General features: G+C 32.8%; 1 protein-coding gene across 2 annotated transcripts in view; it reads right to left on the bottom strand.

Moving 5' to 3' along the window:
- Positions 1–25180, bottom strand: part of LOC117117762 (nascent polypeptide-associated complex subunit alpha, muscle-specific form-like) — a 38068-nt gene that overhangs the window by 11983 nt on the left and 905 nt on the right. Inside the window, exons 2-4 of one of the 2 annotated variants that reach the window (XM_033262184.1) lie at positions 13684–13773; positions 9236–9284; positions 1723–1858 (exon numbers count right to left, since the gene is read on the bottom strand). In XM_033262184.1, coding sequence (XP_033118075.1) covers positions 1723–1858; positions 9236–9284; positions 13684–13708 — 210 coding nt within the window. In that variant the 5' untranslated portion in view covers positions 13709–13773. The remainder of the gene's footprint in view (positions 1–1722; positions 1859–9235; positions 9285–13683; positions 13774–25180) is intronic. The other variant, XM_033262185.1, reaches the window with a different exon arrangement.

The raw sequence follows: 25180 nt of genomic DNA on the forward strand, positions 1-25180 counted from the left end.
GTTATTTTCCGGCGTCTAGAACATTTTATAGTACATTTTATGCTCCGATTTATCAATATGGCTTAGCTTTAAAATTCTTGAAATTAAAAAGTTTATTGTACGCATGCGCCACATAAGACAACTTCTAGAGTAAGATTTTGCTAATATGGTTTGATAAATCAACTTAAGACATTTGCTTAGGGACATCTTATGTTTTTTGACTTTTTGACGTTTGCTAAGCTGAGATTGATAAATCCCGGGCCTGGGCTTTTTTTTTTTTGCGAATTTTGGATGGGCTTCTTTTCAAGATGGGCTTCTTTTCGAGACTACTTTTGCAAAGTAAAGAGTGGAGCTTTTTTTCAAAATGCATGTGAGTTTGTACTATAAAACAATAAATAAGGCTATTGTAAAATCAATCTTAAATTACCTAAACTACTGTATAAACCTAAACTACTGTATAAACCAAGCTTGTATTTAATTTATTTTGTTTTATGAAATTCAAACAATGTTCAGTATGTACTGTACTATCTCGAAAGCATTTTTTCAAGGTTAATTTTGCTAACTAAAGAGTGGGGCTTAAGCCTCCCCCCCCCCCCCCCCCCATCAGTCTGGTCAAACTCCCCCATCGGCCAAATTTCACCGGGCAGTCGTACCAAAAAAAAAACCTGAGCCTTGCGGGCGTCAACGTTCCTATGCATGATACATGACTTAACCAATCATATTTTCTGATTAAGTCATCATAAATGACATAATCAGAAAATATGGTTGGGTCAAATTTGTGTGGTGGTTAAAAAATTCAGGGGGAGTCTTTATGGCCCAAAATAGTGATTTTAGACCACATTGGTAATGTAATTTGATAGGCAAATTACAGTAATCTTTTTAGCAAATTTCTTTGAAAAATTTTTGTAGGCCTAGGGCCTAGGTAGGTATACAGTATTTTAATTTTACAGTAGTTTGGAACGATTATCGGGAGTGGGGGAGCAGGCAGTGGCCTACTAGACTACAATTAAAAATTATTTTTCCTATATATTCTTATATTTATTATACGTATTCTCAAAACAGCACTCTAAGATATTTATAGCTAACTGTAGCAAGCACACATATTATTATTAATCCTAAAATTTAGCCGGTAGAAAATTTAAGGACTTAGCAGCAAAAAATTAAATTAATTAAATTAATTAATAATTTATTTGCTTATTTTCAACAAACAAAATTTTTAAAGAAATTCTTAAAGATACACAAAAACCAATTTAAACAGAGAATAAATATTTGCCCAGATTTTCCCATCAAATGAACGCCTCTCTAGAGCCATGTATGGAAGATTCATTAATTTTTTTCCTTAAATAAACAAACACCCCCTTCCAATGACTGTAATAAATAAATATAATAGAAGCAAAATCATTCTCAAACACATTCAATGTTCAACCTACTCTTGTAGGAAGGATTACATTTTTTCTATAACTGGTTAAGATTAATAAGTCTTTATGATCATGCAATAATACATTTTGACGTTAATTATATGTTGTAGTTCTAAATTTACAGTGAAATTAAGGGGCGTTTACGTATTAAGTATTCAAATTCAACACCAAAAAAAATAAATAAACATCCACCGCAAATTAATGCCCCCTCAAAAATTCTTCTCAACAATAAACACCTTGCATTTATTTGAATAAATACAGTACTTGTGAAAACTATTAATATTGCAGTACTTAAAATATCATGGCACTTAGATAATCAACTTGCCTGTCCAAAGCCTGGATTGCTGACTGCACTTGTATCAATGATGTAGGTTCGTTGGGCCGTTACATAGCGCTGCCTACGTGCTTTGTACCAGCAGAAGTATATACTGAATTTGAATAGTAGAACGAAAACTATGACTCTGGAAAAAAACATTTACACAATTTTTAAACAACTGAATTCTCTTGGTCTGTTTGGATGCAACAAAATGTATTTAAACATAATTGCAAATACTGTAGTGGAATTAACCAAAATAATATATTTTTATGTAACATGTGGTCTTTGATAATTTGTTCCTAGTTGCAGGAGTGACGGTGTTCCACATCTAAATAGCTGTGGGAAAAACAAATTATCAGCCTGCTAATTTGTGTTTGAATAGTGATCGTACCTGAACAATAATGATGCAGCAACAGGCTTGGTCAACTTGTAAAAATTAACAGCCTTGTGTTGTCTGCTCATTAAACTTGGCAGCGTTATACAGCACGATTTTAAAACAGTTTCATCGTAATGAAACAGTTATAGTATTGAAAAACAAATAACATGAAACAAAATCGTTGTACGAATTAATATAAATATTTACAATAGATTTTAATGGTCAACTTGGTAAAATTTTACGACCAATTTTTACATACATTTGTGTGTGACAGTGTGTAATAGACATGCAAAACAAATATTAGCGGATAGCTGTTGTATATCTTTGAATATCATTTTAGACCGATTCATTCACATGCTTGGTCATCTTGTAATCATTTAGAATTCAACAGTTTTTAATAATAGGGTCCATATCTATACATTCCTAGACGTAGTATCAAATTATAGTTGCTATCACGGTCAATTAAAAAGCACCTAAAATCACCTTATTTTGCAAGTTAGTGCCCCCTCAACTGATCATCGAACCCCCTGCTTCACCTTCGCAGCCTCCCCATCAGCAACCCCACTTCAAGACTCCTAGATATGCCACTGGGCCCCACACAACCTAGAATCTTCCTCCGCCCCAAAGCGAACAGTACGTTTGGTCCGAGTGATTGCAACATCAGTGTTTCCACAACAGATTCATCGGATATATAATCTCTTCCTCCGCAGTTGATGCTGTATTATAATAACGTTCACAGCATAAAGAATAAGATCTCTGATCTCGACGTGCTTTGTTCCATCGAATATCCAGATATTGTGGAAACGTGGATTGATGACACAGTCCTTGACTCTGAACTTTTTGAACAATCTTATTTTGTGTTTAGACAAGACTGAAATAAACATGGGGGTGGGGTACTTATAGCTGTAAAACATTATGTAAACCCTACAGCAAATTTAAATGATTTTTTCTAGGGCTGAGTTTGTATGTGTTACTTTTTCTTTTGATAATCGTAACATTGTTTTAGGTTGTTGTTATAGATCGTCGTCTCCCGAGAAACGAGACAATGAAGCCATTATTGAATCTATTACTTTTCTTGAATCTTTGCAGTCATCTAATGATCTCTTTATACTAGTCGGTGATTTCAATCTTCGAGTAGTTTGGGATTGGGTTGATTTAAATCATAATGGGCTAAACACCCAAGGTAAACTTTTCATTGATACCTTTAGTAGCACTGATTTTGAACCTATAAAAATGCAACCTACTAGGTATCATTGGAATGGTTGTATGACTGTTGGTAGCAATCCTGATCTTTTATTGACGAATGATATTGATTGTATTGATAGTTGTAAAGTTACCCAAGGATTCGGGATGACTGATCATTTGTCTATTACATGTAAATTTAAGTTACCTAAAATTTATTAAATAATAAAATTTATTTAATAAAATTTATTGTTATGGCAAAACTAATGAAATATTATTGCATTCTCTTATTAACCATTCGTCATGGAACTTAGCATATGAAACTAGTGACATTAATGAGTCTTGGGATATATGGTCCAAATTATTTTTTAAATGTATTAATTCTGCCATCCCCAGTAAGATGGTAAAAGGGATACCCAGAAAACCCTGGATCTCGCCCGAAATTGTTTACTTGTCAAAATAAAAAAGCACTCTGCTTAGGAAAGCCAAAAAATCTGGCAAATTACGTTGTTGGGAAAAATATAAAAAGTTAGTATTACCGACTACGGGTCATTACTCGCAATTCTTATGTCGATTACTTAAATAACCTGCCTGTTACTGCCCATGGTAATCAATCAAAAACTATTTGGTCTGCATTAAGTCAGCGGTGCATGCTTGGTATGCCTAGTTCATTTAAGGATAATGAACAGGTATATATAAATAAGTTCCAAATTGCTGAAAAATTTAACTCGTTCTTTAAAAGTTGCTATAGATATCCTACCACACTTAATACGGATTGGTCGGATAACAATGTCCGTGTCGGCGCTCACAACCAAACTGATGTTATAACTTTACTCCTGATATTGTATATAAGGCTATTGGTAATCTGAAAAACATTGCTCCTGGACCCGATTTAATATCGGCTAAAATTCTTAAAACTGCATCGCAATTATTTTTTTATCATGTGTCTGATTTTTTTAATCATTCAATACAACTTAGTGAAGTTCCTGCTGCATGAAAATTTGCTCATGTTGTTCCTGTATATAAAGGGAAGGGTGACAGGGGTTCCTTTGGATCTTATCGCCCCATTTCACTCACTTCGGTCATGTGTAAACTGATGGAGAGGATTTTACATGATCATATATATTCGTTTTGCTCGACTATATAACAACATAATTTCCCATTGTCAATTTGGTTTTAGACCGGGTTATTCTTGCAACTAAATTTTGACCAGGGTGTACCACGAATGGGCGAGTATTATTGATGTGAACCACCCCCCTGATGTCCATGCAATATTTCTTGATTGGTCGAAGGCTTTCGACAAATTTCCACATGCTACTTTGCTCAGCAAATTTAAATCAATTGGGATTGTTGGCCAAATTCACATGTGGATTTGTGATTTCCTTCTGCATCGTACTCAAAGTGTTATTTTTAGTGGAGAATGCTCTCTGCCTGTTTTTGTTCAATCCGGTGTCAATCAGGGTTCCATACTGGGGCCACTTCTTTTTATCCTGTTTACTAGTGATTTGCAAAACACTGTTTCATCTCCCACCTCAATTTTCATGTATGCCGATGATACTGTTATTTTTAAGTCCATTTCTTCTGATGATGCCATCAAGCTGCAATCTGAATTGAATAATATTGCCATATGGAGTCATGAGAATGGTATGGTCATCAATCTTTCTAAGTCTGTTTTCTTCCAATATCCCATTGCTATTTTCATACAAAGTTTAAAATCGTATTGAAATTCCACCCCAGAGTGAGCATAACTACCTTGGGGTTATTATTCAATCAAACCTATGGCATCTCCATATTCAATCAATTTGTAATAAAGCCAACCGAGTACTTTCACTTTCGATCTAAACTTTCACTCACTATGTACAATAGTCTATGTGTTCCCATATTAGATTATGCGTCCCCAGTATGGAACCCCTATATGGAATGTGATATTGCCAGGATTGAACGCATTCAGAGATATTTCACTAGGTATTATTTTGGCCAGACTTGTTCTCTTAGGATTGGGGATATTGGATATATTTCCTATGAGGACCAGATGGCTGAATCGGGTTCTGTTTCTCTTAAAAAACGTTGGAAAGTCATCGATGTGTTTCTTATTTAAATTGTTCAACAGCCCAATTATTAACATATTTGACTTAATCCTTAATGTAAGAAAAGAATATCCTACTCTTTGTAATAGAAATCCCCGATGCAACGAACTTGCTCATTCTTTTTGTCATAGAATTACTGTTGGAATTGGTTTCCTTTACAAGTGCGTAATGGTAATTTTAATTTATTTAAGAAATTTGTTAAGGAATCGCTAATTTAACTTTCTTGTTTGACAATACGTTTTGCTGACGAGTGCCTGTGGATCCCAAACATTTATTGTACAGGAACTCCGTTCCTTTTGGTATGCCCGCCTCCCCACTCACCAGCACTCTGTATACTCTTTGTTTCAATGGATTTTCTTTCAATTTTAATGTTTTAATCTTGTATTGTATATTGTATACATATATATTTTTATGGAGGAAATAAATATAATAATAATAATAATAATAAATAAAGAACGAGTTTCTGGTCTTGAAAATCCAGACACTTTGTTAGGACTATACGGTACAAAATACTGTACAGTATATAATTCATTAAAAAAGCTTCAAAATGAAGTTTATGTATACTAATATTTTGCGAATTTTGGGTTTTTAAAAGCAATCTTTGGATTTTTTTAGACTCAATCTTGGGAATTTTGATTTTTCTCAGTGGTCAAATCCAGACACTTTGTTAAGCCTATACAGTACAAAATACTGTACAGTATATAATTCATTGAAAAAGCTTTAAAATGAAGTTTATGTATACATAGGCCTACCTAATATTTTGCGAATCTTGGATTTTTAAAAGCAATTCTTTACAATATAAAACAGAATTAAAAGGAAAAAAGAAATAGCGTAAAGGGTTAATAATTATATTTTTGTTGAGAAACTCAACTTTTTACCTAGGAAAACAAAAAACATATACATACATACACACCTCGACACTCTCACACACCTCGACCACTTTCATGCACAAGCATACACCAACAAATACGTACCAACACACCTTTACATAACCACACTTACGCATTCACTAAACATATTCTTAACTATTTTGTTTTCCTCCTTTCTCTCATTTTCAATAACTTTGCTCTAGCCATTCTCTACGTTCTACAATCTTTCATTCTCTGTTTAATTTCTTAACAAATTTTCATTATTACTGATTTTGTTTTTTCATTTTCTTTTGGTTTACATTTCCTATATCTTATGGATGTACATCACCTATTACTTAATGTTGGCAGTACACAAAAATTGTAAGTTTGAAGGTTACATTACAATAAAGTAAAGAAAAGTAATAAAACAAAATAATTGAATCTATTCATGTAGCTTTTTCTCATAAAGTACATTTCACCATCTTTCATTCTCTAAAAACAAAGAACATTCAAGAGAAATGAAAAACAACGAAAATTAAGGGTCAAATTACAGGTGTATGGGGATACAATTTAAAATATATATTATATATACGATACATGTACACATACACATACATATACATACACATACATATAAGGATTCTATGCCTACTGTAACTCATTACTACTGACAGCCTCTACCGTGCGAAGCATACAACATCACGCACCAAAACATAATAACAGAACGGCAAATACCATGTGAACCAAAGTTTACGCATGGGCTGGGTAGGTTTGCAGATGACGTATGCTGCGACTTTCTTATTTAGAGCTGAATTCCATTTTTTTAAAAATAATACAAGCTCAAGAAATTTTTTTTATTTTTATAGCACACATTATTTCACAAGTTTTTATTCTAAAATCTTAACACTGTATAGCGGTATCATTCTTTCTGTGAACGTCAACCTTCACCAACCATGTGCATTTTGTGTCGACGTTCGTGAAGCTACTCACGTGACCCGGCCCCGGGGACCAAAAAAATATAATCGTTTGCTATTGTTATGAGTGAAGTGGGTTCTAAAAGAAAAAGTGTCAAAAATTGTTTGTGAATGAACTTTTATATGAAAATAATTATTATTGCTAAATAGATGCTCGATGCTACTATATTTACAACCTGTGTCTATAGCTGTCTCTTATACACATCTAGATGTGTATAAGAGACAGATCTGATACCATCTGACTCGTTATTTACTATATAAATATATATATATATAAACATATATATATAAACATATATATATATATACATATACATACATACACACACACATACATGTATATAGCGTACCTGTATTCCACAATTTTTTAAATATACATAATTAGGGTTTTCATAATTTATAACAATGAATACAATAATTACATGCATATTTTACCATTAGGTAAAATTGGCACATATCATTTCATTTTAAGTCAATACGTAAAGGCAATATTTTTTTCCATTTATTTTTTTTTCCCTTAGTTACGTTTCTAAAACTTCCTTCAACTTCCTTTCCATGTTCCCACTTTTTACATAAATTCTCAATATTCTTTTAAACTTTTTCTTAAGTTGTTATATTCAAATTAGAAGGCAATACATATTTTTTTAATTATTTTTTTTTGTTATCCCATTATTTTTCAGTTTCTATCAATTTATTTGGATTGTCTTTGCTATAGTCTTTCTGCTTATACTTTCTACAATCTTTCACTTCTGTTTTCCTTTTTTTATACAAATTTTCATTACAGTATTCCTACTTTACTTTTTTTTTCTTTTTAGTTTACATTTTTAACCATATAGCCTACCTCTGGATATACATTGCATGTATTCATGGTGTTCACTATACACAGTCACTTTACGTTCATAAAAATTCAAAGGAAAATTAAAGACAAATTATGAATTACTTTTTCAATTTACGTTTCTCTGTTTCTATTCACCAATCAATTTTCAATATTTTCCTTCTTTTTTTAGGTTGTTAATATAGAGCCTTGTATCTTTTCCTGATTCTCTTTACCTTGCTCTTGGTTTGTATATCACTCTTCATTCTCATAATGATTTCATACTTAAATGAATTCCAGATAGCTAGAGACTTTGTCTTACCTAACTCTGACAACATTTTGTTTTTATAAAAAGTATAGGCTGCAGAAGTGTAAATGAAGTCAACTACTTCATCTCCTGTTCTTAGCATTAAGGAGAATTACTGTAATAATGTTATATCCAAATAAAGTAGATCGGATGTGTTCGGTGTGAACACCAAGGATAAGCCTTGAGAGTACAAGACTTTTCCATTGGGTCCATTGGGGTCCTTGTGGTGGTGATTGAGCAGTACACTACAGTAGCGGGCAATGCCCTACTTTTTCAGAAGTGTCTGCATTCTTTAACATGCACATGGGCCATATTCCACACGTAACCAATGGTTTGAATCGCTCTTCCAAAAGACAGTGAGCTTTATCTGAATGGCTTGCTATGCTTCCGGCAAGTTTGGGCAAGATCTTGCTGAGCTCCAATCTAGAACTCATATTCATATACCTACCCACAATAAATTTCAACATAATATTAGATAACTCAGGCCCGACAATGATGAACAATCTCCCTCTCGATATTTCAAATGCTGTTTAAAAAAAAAAAAAAACTACACCTAATGTCATTATTAAATTAATTATCCTCGGACATAATTTGATATGTGTTCATTTTATTTATTTACTTATTTATTTATTTCCCTATTTGTTTATTGACTTTTCACATTATTTGTTTATCTGTTTTGTCATTGTTATTTATTACTTTCTTTATCTTATATTTTCTTTAAGGCATGTCCATCACAAGATCTTCATCTTCTCGGGATCATGCCAATTCTTCCATAGCTAATTTATGTTATTCTTTTAAATCACATCTTATAATATTTGTGTTTTTAGTCTGCTATTTAAGTAAATAAATATGAATGAATGATAGTTTGCAGACAAAATAAATACAACAGATACTGTAGACTGTTTAAATTCAAACTGTTCAGAACTGTACTCACATATACAAATATCCATCCATCTTAGCAAGGTTTTCAGAATATACAGTAACTGTAAAATAAGACATAATAATAAAGATTTATATAGCGACAATTCCAAACCAGTAATATGATCAAGGAGTGTTATATACCCCTGGCCCCTGATAACATACCATGGCAAACTAGACACAAAGTTCAACCTTTTTCTGAGCCCTAGGAAGCAGGGTTTTAGCCAGAAATAAAAAATAGGGAATCCAAAACAGAAGGCAAAAAAACTTGTTGTATAGTGACAGACCCTGGCCAGGGGTGGGTTTGGGAGGGAGTATCTCCCCTCCATAGGTAAGAAAAAAAAAAAAAATTATGACCTTTAGAGTGCATTTAAAAGGTGTTTCAATGTTGGATATTTCAGTTTAAATTGATTACTACTGTAGTAGCCCAATCACACTCGGCATTTTGCAAGTGTGAACTTGATCAATAAATGTTAAGCTGGCCCTGATCCAACCTAAATTCAGTCCGACTTTTGAGTCGCTCAGGTCCTGCAATACGAGACCTGGGTCAGATCAGAGCTGACTCAACTTCATATCTGAACGTAGGCCGAACCTGGGCTGGCCCGAGTTCACTTTGATTGCAGTCAATTTTGACATCTTATCTACCACAACATTCATCCGAACCAACTTGAGCGAAAAAAAAAAAACCATTGAGAAATAAATTGTTAAGGAAACTGTAGAGTAAATTGTATTCAGTTTAACTATAGTTTTTGAAAAAAAAAGTTGTTGTGGCAAAGATAAGCCAAACCAGTCACCCATCACCAAAAATAAGTTTTTAGTTATTAATACAGGGCTAAAAAGTAAAATGACAGCTATAAAATGGTAAAAGAATCATTTAAATCCAACATTTCTTTTATGAAGTTACAAGGGTTTAAACATACAGCTGTTTAAGGAACAATATTTGAGAAATCATCTTTCCAAGTTTATTATTCCAGGCATTTCTTAGGCAGAAATTATCACCAAATCATTAAAAATTGTTGTTTTAACACTGAAAATAGGCAAAATAACAGCATAGCATAATGTATAGATACTGTATAAAGGTTAGTTTAGTGCAATAAAATAGATTTCAAAAATTTTAACATTCTAGCATGTTTTGGTCATTATCTCTAAAACACGATTTGCCTTGTCTTTGCCACATATAAGGATTCTATGCCTACTGTAACTCATTACTACTGACAGCCTCTACCGTGCGAAGCATACAACATCACGCACCAAAACATAATAACAGAACGGCAAATACCATGTGAACCAAAGTTTACGCATGGGCTGGGTAGGTTTGCAGATGACGTATGCTGCGACTTTCTTATTTAGAGCTGAATTCCATTTTTTTAAAAATAATACAAGCTCAAGAAATTTTTTTTATTTTTATAGCACACATTATTTCACAAGTTTTTATTCTAAAATCTTAACACTGTATAGCGGTATCATTCTTTCTGTGAACGTCAACCTTCACCAACCATGTGCATTTTGTGTCGACGTTCGTGAAGCTACTCACGTGACCCGGCCCCGGGGACCAAAAAAATATAATCGTTTGCTATTGTTATGAGTGAAGTGGGTTCTAAAAGAAAAAGTGTCAAAAATTGTTTGTGAATGAACTTTGAAATATGAAAATAATATTATTGCCAAATAGATGCTCGATGCTACTATATTCACAATCTGTGTCTATAGACGCTAAACAGTGACAGCAACCTTCAGTCTTACACACAGTTACAATATACAGGTATGGACTTTAAAAATCGCGAATCTGGTTTTGAACAGAGTAAAGTCTTGCAGCCCTACACCAAAATATACAATTGCATTTCGAACAATTGAAACTAAAAAAGGGTTATCTAAACAACCAAGCAAATTTCGACTGATTGGAAAAGGCTCGATTTCCTCTGTATGCAGTAAATTGAAAGTAATTTAGCAAAAAGATGAACATCAACATTTTCCGCTTAATTTTAACCTGATAATTCTGCAAAAATAATTGTTAATTAGAAACTGCTACAGAGTGTTTAAAAAAATGCCAAAAAAAAAAAAACCATGAAATAAGAGTCAAGACCACAAAAAATGTACAGAATGAACTGAAAATGGTTCAATTTATGAGTACTTTTTTTTTCTTGTTTATCTGGTGTATTTTACACATTTTAAATATAATTACTTTTTAATAATTTTTACATTAAAATTTTCCTTAAATTTGCAATGAAGTCTTTTTGTATCTTTGTAAAATAAAACAACATTATTTCTGAAAACCAATTTGGTTTTAAAGGCAAATACAGAATATCTCTTAAAGGCTTTTCACATTTCTGCTCCTTTTCGACAGACAAGCCAAACCAGCCAAATTGAAACTTCCTCCTGTCAGAGAAAATGTTTATTGATAAAATATGAATATGAATGTATGTTTTCTGACAAAAGGAAGTATGAGCATTTGCTTCTCTTTGTCAGAACAGAATATTGTTGAAATTGGATTAATTCTGTGACCAGTTAATAATGTAACCATTAATACTTCCGATTATTACATTACTGTTGCACAATGTGAGCACAAGGCGAAAAAACTATTAAACTTGAAAGAAACGCAGAACTTCTCGAGTAATTATGTTTAAAAAATATGAGGCTTGGTACACACATTATGATTGGTACTTCACATCTTAAGTATAGAAGATGTATTTTAATATCACTGTCTTATTGGCTTCAAAATTCTTCATAATTTGGGTCCCCCTACATTAACAACAGAGTTTGTTCATAAGAGTGAGCATTTTCAGGGCAGGCTTATTCACTGGGAAGTCAAATATAAATTTTTCTCAAATCTAATTTTGTGTCTTTTCCAAGGCACTGGGAAGAACTACAGTACCTCAAGTGAAAAAAACTTAAACATTTCCTATTTAAAGAATGATTTACTAGGAGCATTTGATGTCTTTTTATTTTTCTGATTGCTTTGTACTACTTTATTTCATTATGAAGGAAAGAGTGCAACTCTTGTTTGCTTTTGCCCATTCAGTATTCAGTCAAAACAAGTTGTTTCATTTCTGTATTCTGTAATTTGCCAAATAAATAATAATTCTTATTACTGAATAATCAGTTTTTTACTATCTAATCTGATAATACCGCAGTCTGTGTACCGATATATCGTCCAATGAACATTTAGGTACACACCCATCCACCCACTCACAGAGTTGATCAAATAATGACTGCTGCTAACTCAATTCTTACTTATTAAATATTTCTGAGGGCCTATTATTTTTAAGTGGCCTTTAATTGGAGGTTACTGTACGAAGTCTTTAATTGCAGGGGTCATTAATTAGAGGGAGACTTGTATTCGATGACTATGTGTCACTATACTACTCCATTTAAAAACCGTCAATTACTACCACCAAACACCTAGTTTATGACACACAAAATTACGAGGATATTTCAAAGTGGGTGGAGCCAGTTACGGTCGCATGACCCCGCTGGTAACATCACCACTCACCAATCTAGTCTATTACAGTATATGACGTTTTGGTTTATTGCTGTTTTGAAAAGTTCAGCATGCATGGACTCCTAAAACCTAACTTACTTCATGAATGAATGCCATCTTTTAAAATCTTATTGCATGTCTCCCTGCAAATCATGGTCCGTGGTCTATTTTAGCAGTTTTGGTCTCTAATAAAGAAAGATATTTGAATTGATATTTGTGAATTTGGGACCACAGAATAGTGGTCTTTATTCAATTCACAATTGGTTGGAGGTTGTCATTATTGGAGGGGTCTTATATTGGGAGACCTCAGACCTGTAATCAGAGTTGCCAACTTTTCCAAAAAAAAATCTGTGAGAATTGCGTAGCAACGCGCCATTGGCTGGGGGCCGGGAAGCCCCCTTGAAGCGAGCAAAATCTGGGCATTTTCACTACTGATTTGGTTGATCTTGGACACTAAATTAAGTCAAACATATATGTATGTTACACTTATAATAAAACCAAAAAGTTATACTCATTTAAATTTGACCAAGTACAGTACTATAAACTTAGGATGAGTATCCGACAGTTGCTTGATGTAAAGTTAAAACATTTTTACGAATTCTGGTCTTTTTGTAGATGGATAATAAATCAAATCAAATCAAATGCTTATGCTTACGCTAGAAGCCGTACATCTATAAAAGCAGAAGCAATGCAACTTAAACTACCTAATGGCTCTCTTTCATCCTCCAGCTTTGAAAGTTAGTGAAATTATGAATGCAACCTTCAATGCTGTGTATGTCAATGAAGACACCACTGTAATATCAGAACCTCATCAACATTTTGACGGTCCACCTAGAGATTACCATCGATGGTGTTGAAGCAGCCATTAACCACTTAAACCCAAACTCATCACCAAGCCCAGATGGGGTTCATCCTCGGGTACTGAAAGAATGCATTAAAACTATATCTGTTCCATTACATAATATTTTGTAAATCTTTCAGCTACATACCAAATGCACGGAAAGAAGCTACCATCACACCTATTCATAACGACGGTTCCAGAACTAACCCATCGAACTACAGGCCAATAAGTCTTACATCTGTTATGCAAATTATTAGAGAAGATGATTAAAACTGCCATGATATTGCATAAATAAAACATAAATGCATATAATGATTTTAAAAAAATCAGTTTTAATACAGAATTTTATTATTGGGCATTTTTACCTAGGCCCTACCTGTCATTTGGGGCCATTTTTACCCAGGACCATTTTTAACCGGGGCCATTTTTTCCGGGGCAATTTTTCTGGGGCCATTCTTACCGTTCACGATAACAACTCCCTGCTAAGCATAGGCTTACAGTAGTAGTAGAGTGGCTAGCTAGGCCCTACTAGACAGGCCGCTTAGGTGCCGCTCCCCTGTGCCTAGCCTACTAGGCCTAGTAGTAGTAGGCCCGTACTATACTACTAGGCCTACGTCAACAACACACAATGCCCAGGCTAATACGCCTTTTTCACGAATCGGTAGACATCTTGAAGTGATGACAAACATTGCGAATCAGCGGTGCGTAACCAACAGAAATAAGATAAGCTTTTAGGCGGATTTTTTGACATCATGTTATTTAAAAAATCATAACTCTATAACGGGGCGTCGTATCCAAAAAAAATTTCCAGCAAAATGTTCTTAAAAGACTAGTCTACACCACTATATGATTGAAAAAAAATTGAAAAATTTTGTTGACCTCTGAAATCAAGATTGAAAAATAAAAGCCTATCTCAGTAGTCTATTAAAATAGGTATATGCATTACAGTGCTGTAGTACTAGTATTACTCTGAACTAGCATTGTTTTAGTTACCATATGAGAGTTTCCTGTGTTAAAAACATGATTTACTATACTATACCTCTTTATAAAACATAACTTGTACTTTGTAATAAGAGAAATATGTATATTATTAGGGTGTCCGGTGAAAAATAAAATGTTAATATATTTCAAACAAATTATATATTTTCTGTTAGTATTTTACCTCATTATTACACAAAAGAAAAAATTTTGAAATTCCGACTTGTATTTTCTGAAATATTGGGTCTTAAACTTCGGGTAAAATCACCGTTATTGGCCACGGTCTATGTAAATCTCTCGGCGAATGTTGGAAATGACGTCATTTATCGTAATTAATAATGCTGTTAATTACGATAATAAGGAGTTGCTGGACATATAAATGTTTATAATGTCATTAAAATATGTTATTACACGTTTATAAAATGAGGTTATGTGTTTACTGAATGTATTACTGATGATTTTAGTATGCTTTTTTCCTTAGTAACTAGACAGTGAAGAGAGATCACGTGACGCGACGGTCCGCTAGTAACCATCAGCCAGCCAGCTATTCCACAGCAAATCTTCATTGTATAGGCGCGTTTACTGTACGGGCGGCGTGACAGGACGGCTTTATGTGTATATAACCTGTATTTTCAGACTTATTTCTTATGATTTGTTTATTATTATTTGAAAAACAAATGAATATTTCATCAATCTCATATTTTTTAGTATGAAATCAACATTCCCAACACTGATACTTTCAGCAACTCCAGCTTACTTCTTGCCCACAAAAACCATACAATTGACAAAAAAAAATATTCAAAGCCATGTACAGAATATTCTAAGTATTTTTATTATCATTATATCCCTCTTCACATATCAAAATTTGTATAGTACAGTCATTACTAATTGTTAAATAATTATTTATCAATATGAAATAAACTTTAATGAGGCTTATAGCCTAGAATACTACAACTGATTAGGTAAGCAAGCAGACTTGTTGACAGGTTGGCATAAAAATTACTGCATTTTTATGTTAATTAAAATAGTATTATTATTCACATTAAAATTATAATTCAGATTCAGCTTTTAGACTTCTTTAGTCTCGGTAATTACCAAAAATTACATTTTCTTTAATTTAATGCTGTGTTTATTTTACATGTTTTAAATACAAAATACAGATTTTTTTTTTTTACATTATCAAATCAGCAGCATAGTATCGTGTCCTCTCCATGTCTGATGTTATATGTTCTCTCCAGGTCTGATGTCTTGTAGGCTAAATTCACCAGTTGAACATTTTAAAAATCAGTGTAATGAAAAAGCATTAAAATTACAAAAAAGCAGTATGAAATGAAAAATTATAATCAGAAATGAAGAGGCGAGTAGATATAGTATTAAATGGTGAGCAATCTAGATGAGTCTACGTGCTTGGAATTAAAATGAGATTATTTCTACTCTATGTGAAATTAGTTTAAAATGTTATACATTCTAAAATCTGCAAATTACAAAATTTTGTAAAAAGTAGAAAACAAAGTTAAATAAAAAATATATATTATATTAATATTATTCTATATTAATATTATATTAATATTATTATATATGTCTACATAAAATTAGTTCAAAACGTTTCTATTCCAACTCTCAATTCTTTCACAACTTCTCTGAAAATGAGAGCAAAAACAGATGTACAGTACTCTGAAAAAAAAAAAAACAACCATACTCTAAAAAAAAAAACCCAACGACAATGGTTTCTATTCTACTATAAAAAAAAACAAACCCAAAGATAATTTCTATTCACATTTAAGAATTAAGCACACAAAGATATTTCTAGTCTACTAAACACAGAAAGATATTTCTAGTCTACTAAACACAGAAAGATAATAACATGCAAGTATAATAACCTCTATTCTACATGGAGAAAAAAAACACACAAAGATGATTTCTACTCTACATGAAATCAGTTAAAGAAAGAAAACATTAGTAAAAATGTTGCGTGCTGTATAAATATAGAAGATTTCTATTCTACTTGAAATCAGTTAAAGAAAGAAAACATTAGTAAAAATGTTGCGTGCTGTATAAATATAGAAGGGGGGGGGGGAAGACAACTGGTTCTCCAATGAACAGGTTTCTGTTGACAATGGTCTGTAGAAGAAAAAGATTTTAAGAAAATAATGAGAAAAAAAATTACTTTCCATATTTTTTACAAATTTATGAACATTATATTTATGAATATGATTGTATTTGTCAAGGATAACAGTATGATATATATTGAAATATAATACTGTGTAATACAGACAAAATTATTTTTCTAGGCTCTTGTGCTTGAAGAAACAAATGGTCGATTGCTCCTACCACACTGTAGCCAATAATACTTTAGAGCTAGAACTATAACCTACAGCTAATAATATTTTAAAAATAAATAAATAATAATAAATAGTAATAAAAATAATAACTTAATAATTCAGAGCTAACTGTAACCTAGAGCCAATAATAAAACAAAAAAATAAATAATAATACTTTAATAATAATACTAAATAATAATAATAATAATAATAATAATTTACTATTTTAAAATGGTACTTGCAAGAAGCCTAAAATTCCTAGAGCCAATAATAAAACAAAAAAATAAATAGTAATACTAAATAAAAAAATAAAAAAATAATAATAATAATAATAATAATAATAATAATAATAATAATAATAATTTACTATTTTAAAATGGTACTTGCAAGAAGCCTAAAATTCAACAGGGCTGAAAAGAAACTGAATATCTCAGACTTTCTTTGACAGCTTATCACATTTTGGCTTCTTATTAGCACCTTAACTAAATAATAATAATAATAATAATAATAACAATAACAACAACAACAACATATTCCTACACTAATATAATCAATAAATGTTTGGAGTACAAAATGTGTGCGGGACCACATGCAGTACAACAATCATTTGCTCATAATAATAAAAAATATTAATTAATAATAATAATAATAATTGACCTGATGCCCACCTGACCTACAGACAATAAAACTAATAATAAAAATAAAATAACTGACCTGATGCCCACCTGACCTACAGACAATAAAACTAATAATAAAAATAAAATAACTGACCTGATGCCTACCTGACCAACAGCCAATAAAACTAATAATAATAATAAAAATACAAGAACTGACCTGATGCTTATCTGACCTACAACCAATAAAAATAATAATAAAAATAAAACAACTGATCTGATACCTACCTGACCTACAGCCAAAAAAACTAATAATAATAATAATAACACTGTAAAATAATAATAATAATAATAATAATAACTCACCTAATGCCAATTAACTATCAATAATAATAATAATAATAAAAATAAAAATACTTAATCTAATCTAATGCAATACTGTAAATAAAAAAAAAGCTTAATGCAATAGCCTATAAAAAACACCTATGACACCTTATCAAACCTCAATAATAAATAATAAGAACTGACCTGAAGCCTACCTGACCTACAGCCAATAAAACTAATAATAATAATAATAACACTGTAATAGATACCTAGTCTAACCTATATGCAATACAATATAAGAAAATAAAAACAGAAGCTTAGTGCAACAACCCTAATTATAATAACTAATAACAGCCTAATCTAAACTAACTCTTATAGAATAATAAATAAATACAGGCAAGGCCACTAGGACTAACTATACTGCTAATCATGAACATGCATCTTCACGTCAATTTTTTTAAAAATTATTTTGTTTTTTGTTTTTGTTTTTGTTTTTTTTTTTAATGATCAAAATGGGAAACTAGGAAATTTAGGTGGAGCCTAATCTAAACTAACTCTTATAGAATAATAAATAAATACAGGCAAGGCCACTAGGACTAACTATACTGCTAATCATGAACATGCATCTTCACGTCAATTTTTTTTTAAATTATTTTGTTTTTTGTTTTTGTTTTTGTTTTTTTTATGTTCAAAATGGGAAACTAGGAAATTTAGGTGGAATGTCGAGGATGGTATTAGGCCAATAAACCTGTGTTGCCTATGGAAACAAATTAGTGGAACAGGCATTGTTATATTATTTTATTTCAGATTTAATTACATGTCAGATAAATGACTTGGCAGAACAAATTAGATTTTTTTTTACCAAGACAACAATAAATAAAGCTAATTTTTATTATATCATTAATATTAGTGTTAAAGGTCTATGATTGATTTAATTTTTAAATGACTTGGCAGAATAAATTAGATTTTTTTTTACCAAGACATCAATTAATATTAAATTGTTATTATTATATCAATAATATTAGTGTTAAAGCTACATGATTGCTTTAATTTTTTATTTAACAAAATAGGCCTACCTTTTTTAGTTTTCAGAATTTTAAAATATTTAGTACCTTCTGGTAATTACAGTATTTAACAATAAGTTATTTTTTATGGTCTTATAATCTATTAAATTATTAGAGCTAATATTAAATGATTTAGTTTACCAAAATTTACGGTTATAGAATTTTAAAATATTATTTAGTACCTTTTGGTATTTAACCATTCCAATGCGGTTCATGTGAACCCCATCACGATGGATAAAGGATAGGCTTCTAATACCTTTGCCTTTCCAAACTACAATTTTATCAGATTTAAATGATACCTGTTCCAATAGGTCATTAAATTTACTTACTTTTATATTAAAGTTATTTAGCGGAACCTGACTATTCCTCATTACTCCTGTCCTATTAAGCACAGGAAGAAATACTATCTTAAGTGGCTGAACACCATTAGTTTCAAGCCAGTTTAGGAAATTCATTATGGAATTTATTAAGTCACTAGGTGTGACATCATTCAAGCACAAATCATTAGTTCCTATGTCAATAATTAAAATGTCAGGATTAAGGCCTACTATTTTATTCAAATACCTAGTACGATTGTTGTAAATTTTGTTCATGTTTAAGCCACCTTCACCAATGCTGTTCAGTGTAATGGATTCACCACCTGCTTGCAGAATGTACGGGTTGCCAAAGGTGTAGGTAAATCTGCGAACAAAACTATGGCCAAACAGCATATATTTCATTATGTGGGTGAAGGGTTTTAGAACCTAAATTTATGTGAATTGAAAAAAATGCTACTATGCTTTTATCAAGTTTACTTTTAAAATTGCAACACAGGTTTATGGTAGGAGGGTTTAAAGCTTACCTTTGTAAATATATCGCTATTGAAAATTACCAATCTGAAATATAAAAAAACAGCATGGTGAAGCATATGTGCAAAAGGTGCAATTATCTATTCCAAATGTAAAGTGGCCATGGAGGTGGATCAATTGAGCAAAGGAAATATAATCTACATTAATTATTATTATTATTATTATTATTATTATTATTATTTTATTATTATTATTATTATTATTATTATTATTATTATTATTATTATTATTTTTAAAAATTATTTTAAAATGGTACTTGTAAGAAGCCTAAAATTCAACAGGGCTGAACAGAAACTGAATATCTCAGACTTTCTTTGACAGCTAATCCATATTTTGGCTTCCTATTAGTACCTTATTGACAAAAGGGAACCCAATTTATATTGACACACAATTCTATAAAAAATAGTCTACATATATTATGGCTATTAATTATTATCATTTAATTATTACTAATACTATTATGATTACCATTATGATTAATTATTATTATTATTATATTTTTTAATGAGCGGTACTTAAGAAGCCTAAAATTCAACAGGGCTAAAAAGAAACTGAATGTCTCAGACTTTCTTTGACAGCTTATCCATATTTTGGCTTCTTATTACCACCTTAACTACAGATGTGTACAGTTGACTGCCAGTATTCACTGACAACATCAAGGTCCTGTACATCTCCGTTATCATCATCAGAATTATCATCATCATCATCATCATCGCTTTCTACAGCTAAATAACTAACACAACAAGCACCCTCAACAGTTTGGGATGGCCCAATTACCCTTCCTTTTAAACCTACTCTATGTCCATCTTGGTTAGTCCAAAAATGGATTATGTTTTTCCCAAAAAAGTAGTTTGGGGAAACATCTGGAACCACTAATTCTTTATTTTTTAAATCATCTCTAATTTCTTTAAGTGTGTACTTAAATTCCTCTCCATTATCATATGCTATTATTAATCTACTACCTTTAATTTCCCTTACTACACCTTTAAACCAAGCGGCATGGTCCTCCCCTTCATTTTTACAATTGTGCTCAATTAATTTACCCACAAGGTCTTGCACTTCTGATATTTTTCTTACTTTCATTCGTTTAGGAGGTGGTTCAGCTGACTCAAACTTCTTTCATTCATCCTCTGCTTCACTTAAAAACTTCTCCTTCAAAACACCCAAATCTGCTTCACTCACCTCAACACTTTCCTGCTCACCCTGAACTTCATCCACCTCCTGCTCTTCCATCCTCGCATTCTCAATAACCCCCTTTAGATTATTAATTAGCCTATCCAAAGGAAAGGCCCTTACCCCCTCGGAAAAATTTAGAACCCCATCTTTATTATTGTTTAATATTACATGTTTTCGAAAACGAATTTGGGCCATCACTGCACTCTTAGCATCCTTGTCACTCTTACCTTCCAACCATTCATCCATCTCACTCACAGTGGACCACAACCCACCACATTCCATTAATTCCTTAGTTGTTTTCTCTTTTCGTACTCGCTCCCTTACATCCTTAGCATCACTAGCTTCTCTTTTCTCCCTCAGCTTCTCATCACGTAGATGTTGGAGCCTTGCTTTTCGTTCTAGAGCCCGATCCCTTTGGATTTTTTTGGAAACTCTTGCTCTCTCCATAACCTCTGCATACCTCTCCTCACTCAGCTTATCTCTCCATCCACTCACATCATTTTTCTGCATCATCATCATCGATTCACACGCAATCAGGTGCGCACTGGGTTTCTGAGCTATCACTCTATCTAGCAAACCAAAATCTCTCTCCACACCAACATTAGATGTCGGGACACTTGCTGTCTCCCGCACTTTACTCTCATCCATGGTGTGGTGTTCACCTCCTTCCAGATGATCAGCTAAAAGCTTACGCATAACCTTCTGGAAAGAGGCAAACAACACCTCTAGGGCTTGCTTGGTCCCCCCATCGAATTCCACACTCTCTTTCACCAACAACTCATACACATCATCCTTCACAACATCAACATCCTCAAACAACACTGCCTCACCTCTCAGAAACCCAGTTGCATCCTGCGACCAACGACCAAAACATTCCAACATTCTCTCATATCGTCCACTCATCTCCTGAACATGACCGGCACCCTCTATCACTCGCCAAATTGGTCCGGTGACAATTTTATCTACCAGACCTAGAGCACGGGCTCCACAAATAAAAAGAGAGACTCCAACATCTGCATGAATGGCCTTCGTCAAAAGATTATCATCTTTGACCCTTTCAAAAAAAGCCCGCAATTCTTTTGAAAGAGCAAAGACCCCAGCACCATTGTGAAAGATAATATTAAACCTATTACCTTTAAATGGAGCTAGGGGAACTGTAGTCCTACCATAAACAGAACTAAGGAATGTCCGGAATGCAACAGGTTTCCCACTTTTCTCACACCCTCTATCTTGGACACACTTACATACCGTCCTAATCATACGCACTGTCCCACTCTCTCCCCCCTTTACGTTTAAACACTGCAAAGATGCAGCACCTCTCTTTTCTTCACCCATCACAACCTTTTCCCACACAGACAAGCTTTCGTTAGCTTGATCGGCAAGTCCCACCAAAAAATGAAGGCCGCAAAAAAACTCATTTAATTTAGCTATTTTAACTTGCTCTGCTTCATTTAATCCATCCCAACCATTAATTACATTAGGTAACACCTCCTCCCTATACTCCTCTAACAACCTATTAAATTTATGCTGAGTTGCACACCTATCACTCATTACATTCTTCACACTAGCAACAATTCTCTCCACACCCTCCCTGCCATATCCCTCTATGCTCACCACCTCATCCAAAATATCTTTCAGCACATCCAAAGCTGACTCAGCTGAACCAGAGGCTGTTTCCCTCACACCGAGCAATAGCGTCTTATTATTTAAATTTATGTCATAAGCAAGATAATGGTGGCCAAATTTTGTTGTGCCATCACTGCACAAAGTAGTGTTAACAGAATTTTCAACTAATAATTCATCTATTATATGTATGTGAGCCAAAGCCTCTACCCCCATCATCTTTTCCAAGACCATTCGCACAATTGCTTCAACATTACGAATCCCTACACCTAATTTTAGGAGCTCAATATATACATCTCTTACATTATTTGTATACTTACCTTCCTGAAATGTGTTTAATTTATGGTCAACAGTGACCTTATTTAAACTTTCCTCTAACTCCATATTATTATTTTCTAAGACACTTATGTTAGAATTTAATTGTGAATTTTGCTTTTGCAAGTTCACAATTTTACATTTTAAACTGTCATCCACTATGACACCTTTTTTAAGCACCCTTTTAGCTGTCTTCCTATACTTATTACGTTGCGACTGTAAATTTTTAATTTTTTTACACTGCTGTTGGATGACATTTTCTAATTTAGTTTGTTTATTTAGCATTATTTTTTGCATTTCAGAAAGGTTTGTATTAGTTTCCCTTTCTTTTTCAAGCAATTCCCTATCTTCTTTTAACATCTCACTACGAACATTACTTTTTACTATCTCATTATCTAGATCAGCTTTTAAATTCCTAATTATTTCTTTCGACTCTACATTAATTTTTTCAAGTTCTTCTATTTTAGTTTGTTTACGTTGTTCCCTTCTTCGGGAATTCTTAATGTTATACATGCTAATTTTAGCTTGCATTTTTGCAACAGTATCGCAACTTTCAGAGTATTTTAATTTTATTTCCTCTAACTCATTATGTAACATCTCTCTCTCCTTCTCACAATTTCCCATCCTCACTTCAAAATCAGCTTGTCGCGCACTCCATGCTTCAACTTCATCACACAACTTTGCATTCTCATTTTTGTAAACACACAACTCATCCAAAATTATTGAAAGGTCATCACTTCCATTGTCAGGGTGAGGAGGTTGAGTCACTTTTTTCTTACTTAACACAAACACCTCAGACATGTACTCTCTCCTCATTTTACCTGACAATGAAGCAAGACCTTTCATCATTGAAGTAGTGCAATGATGCATCATCATTTCAGATGCATCTTCGTCTACCTCAAAAAAAGTTGAAATTAATTTAAACAAGTGGGCATATTTGCTACCTCCTCGACATTCCTCCTTTATTACCCTTAACAATTCCAGGACTACCCCATTAACTAGCTTATTAAGACTTGCTTTAATTATTGGTACGTCGATTTCCTCACCCATTATTACTTTTATTACAGACTCTCTGAAAATATTTAAACTAGTTAGAAATATCAAAGAGTCATTGACATTGGGATAGAAACCATGAACTACTTCATGTTCCTTCCCATTTGATACTGCAGGACAGATCGTTTAAAACTACGGTATGCTGGCCTACCTTCAAAGTATTTAGTTATCACCCCGTCATGGTCTAGCCTAATTAATGAATAAATGACCAGGGCATCTTCTCTGCCTTCCAACTCCCCTGAGTTTAGAAACCCCCTAATTAAATCTATTATATCCTTAGCCAACCCATATGTAACTCTATCTATGCCTACACACCAATTATCTAAAGTTTCATTATTTAGAATGAAGTTTTTTAAAGCTAAAATCGACATTATTAATTAATTATTAATTAATTTTATAGTAAGAAAGTTTTTTGCTAACCTAACGTGAAGACGTTACACGAAAAGGCCGCACTGGAAATTCCTGTTGAAAACTTTCGGTTCGGTTGAATCCTTCAGCCAATCAGATGCATTATACGAAATCAGTCATCCGTGAAGGCCGCGTTTGTGATGAAAGCCTGAAAGCGATTCGCTAAAAATGACATCATGATGTGTATTGATATTTTTGTATGTGAGCCCGTTAAAATTGTTCAAAAATTCCTTCAAAAATGATATTTTTTAGGGTAAATGTGCATTCACTACGCTGAAATAGAATTTTAAATGCCTCAAATTTGAAAAAAACCGTTTTTTCAGCACTTAAAAAAAAAAGTGTGCAGAGTGAAAAATACATAACATAAAGAACTATTTTTTCAAGCGTAGGAAAAAAAAAAAAAAGTTAGGTTATGAGGGGCTCACATACAGAAACCCGGATGAAAAGCGTAGGTCCTGGACCATTGATGGTTTTAAGCCGTAGAGGGACTGGACGCACTCGACGTGATCTCTCTCTTCAACCGTAATATTCACATAGTTGTTTCGTTGTTTTGGATATAAATATTCGTTGACATTATGGATTGATAGGTAAATAAATAGACAATCAAAGTAATTTTTCTAAAGATCATTTATTAAAATGAGTAATTAGTAATTAAAATTGTTTATCAACTGCAAGAAACACCGCGTTAGTGCAGTGCGTGCCTAGTGACGTACACGCGCAGAATGAATGTGGCACACACAATGGAGTGAGCTCTCGGACTCCCTAATAGGAGGCATTTTTCGTTTTGACTACGCGCCAGTCTACTACGAACTAATGGACCGTGACGGCAACGCCAAGACACTGTTCGCGTACTACATCAAGAGCTGTTTTCGTTTTTTTAAGGCGACTACGACGACGCAGCACACGTACGTAGGCCTACGG

The sequence above is a fragment of the Anneissia japonica genome, unplaced genomic scaffold (genome assembly GCF_011630105.1).
Source record: "Anneissia japonica isolate Jap-2015-1 unplaced genomic scaffold, ASM1163010v1 scaffold234_len1672027_cov178, whole genome shotgun sequence".
NCBI classification, from domain to species: Eukaryota; Metazoa; Echinodermata; class Crinoidea; order Comatulida; family Comatulidae; genus Anneissia; species Anneissia japonica.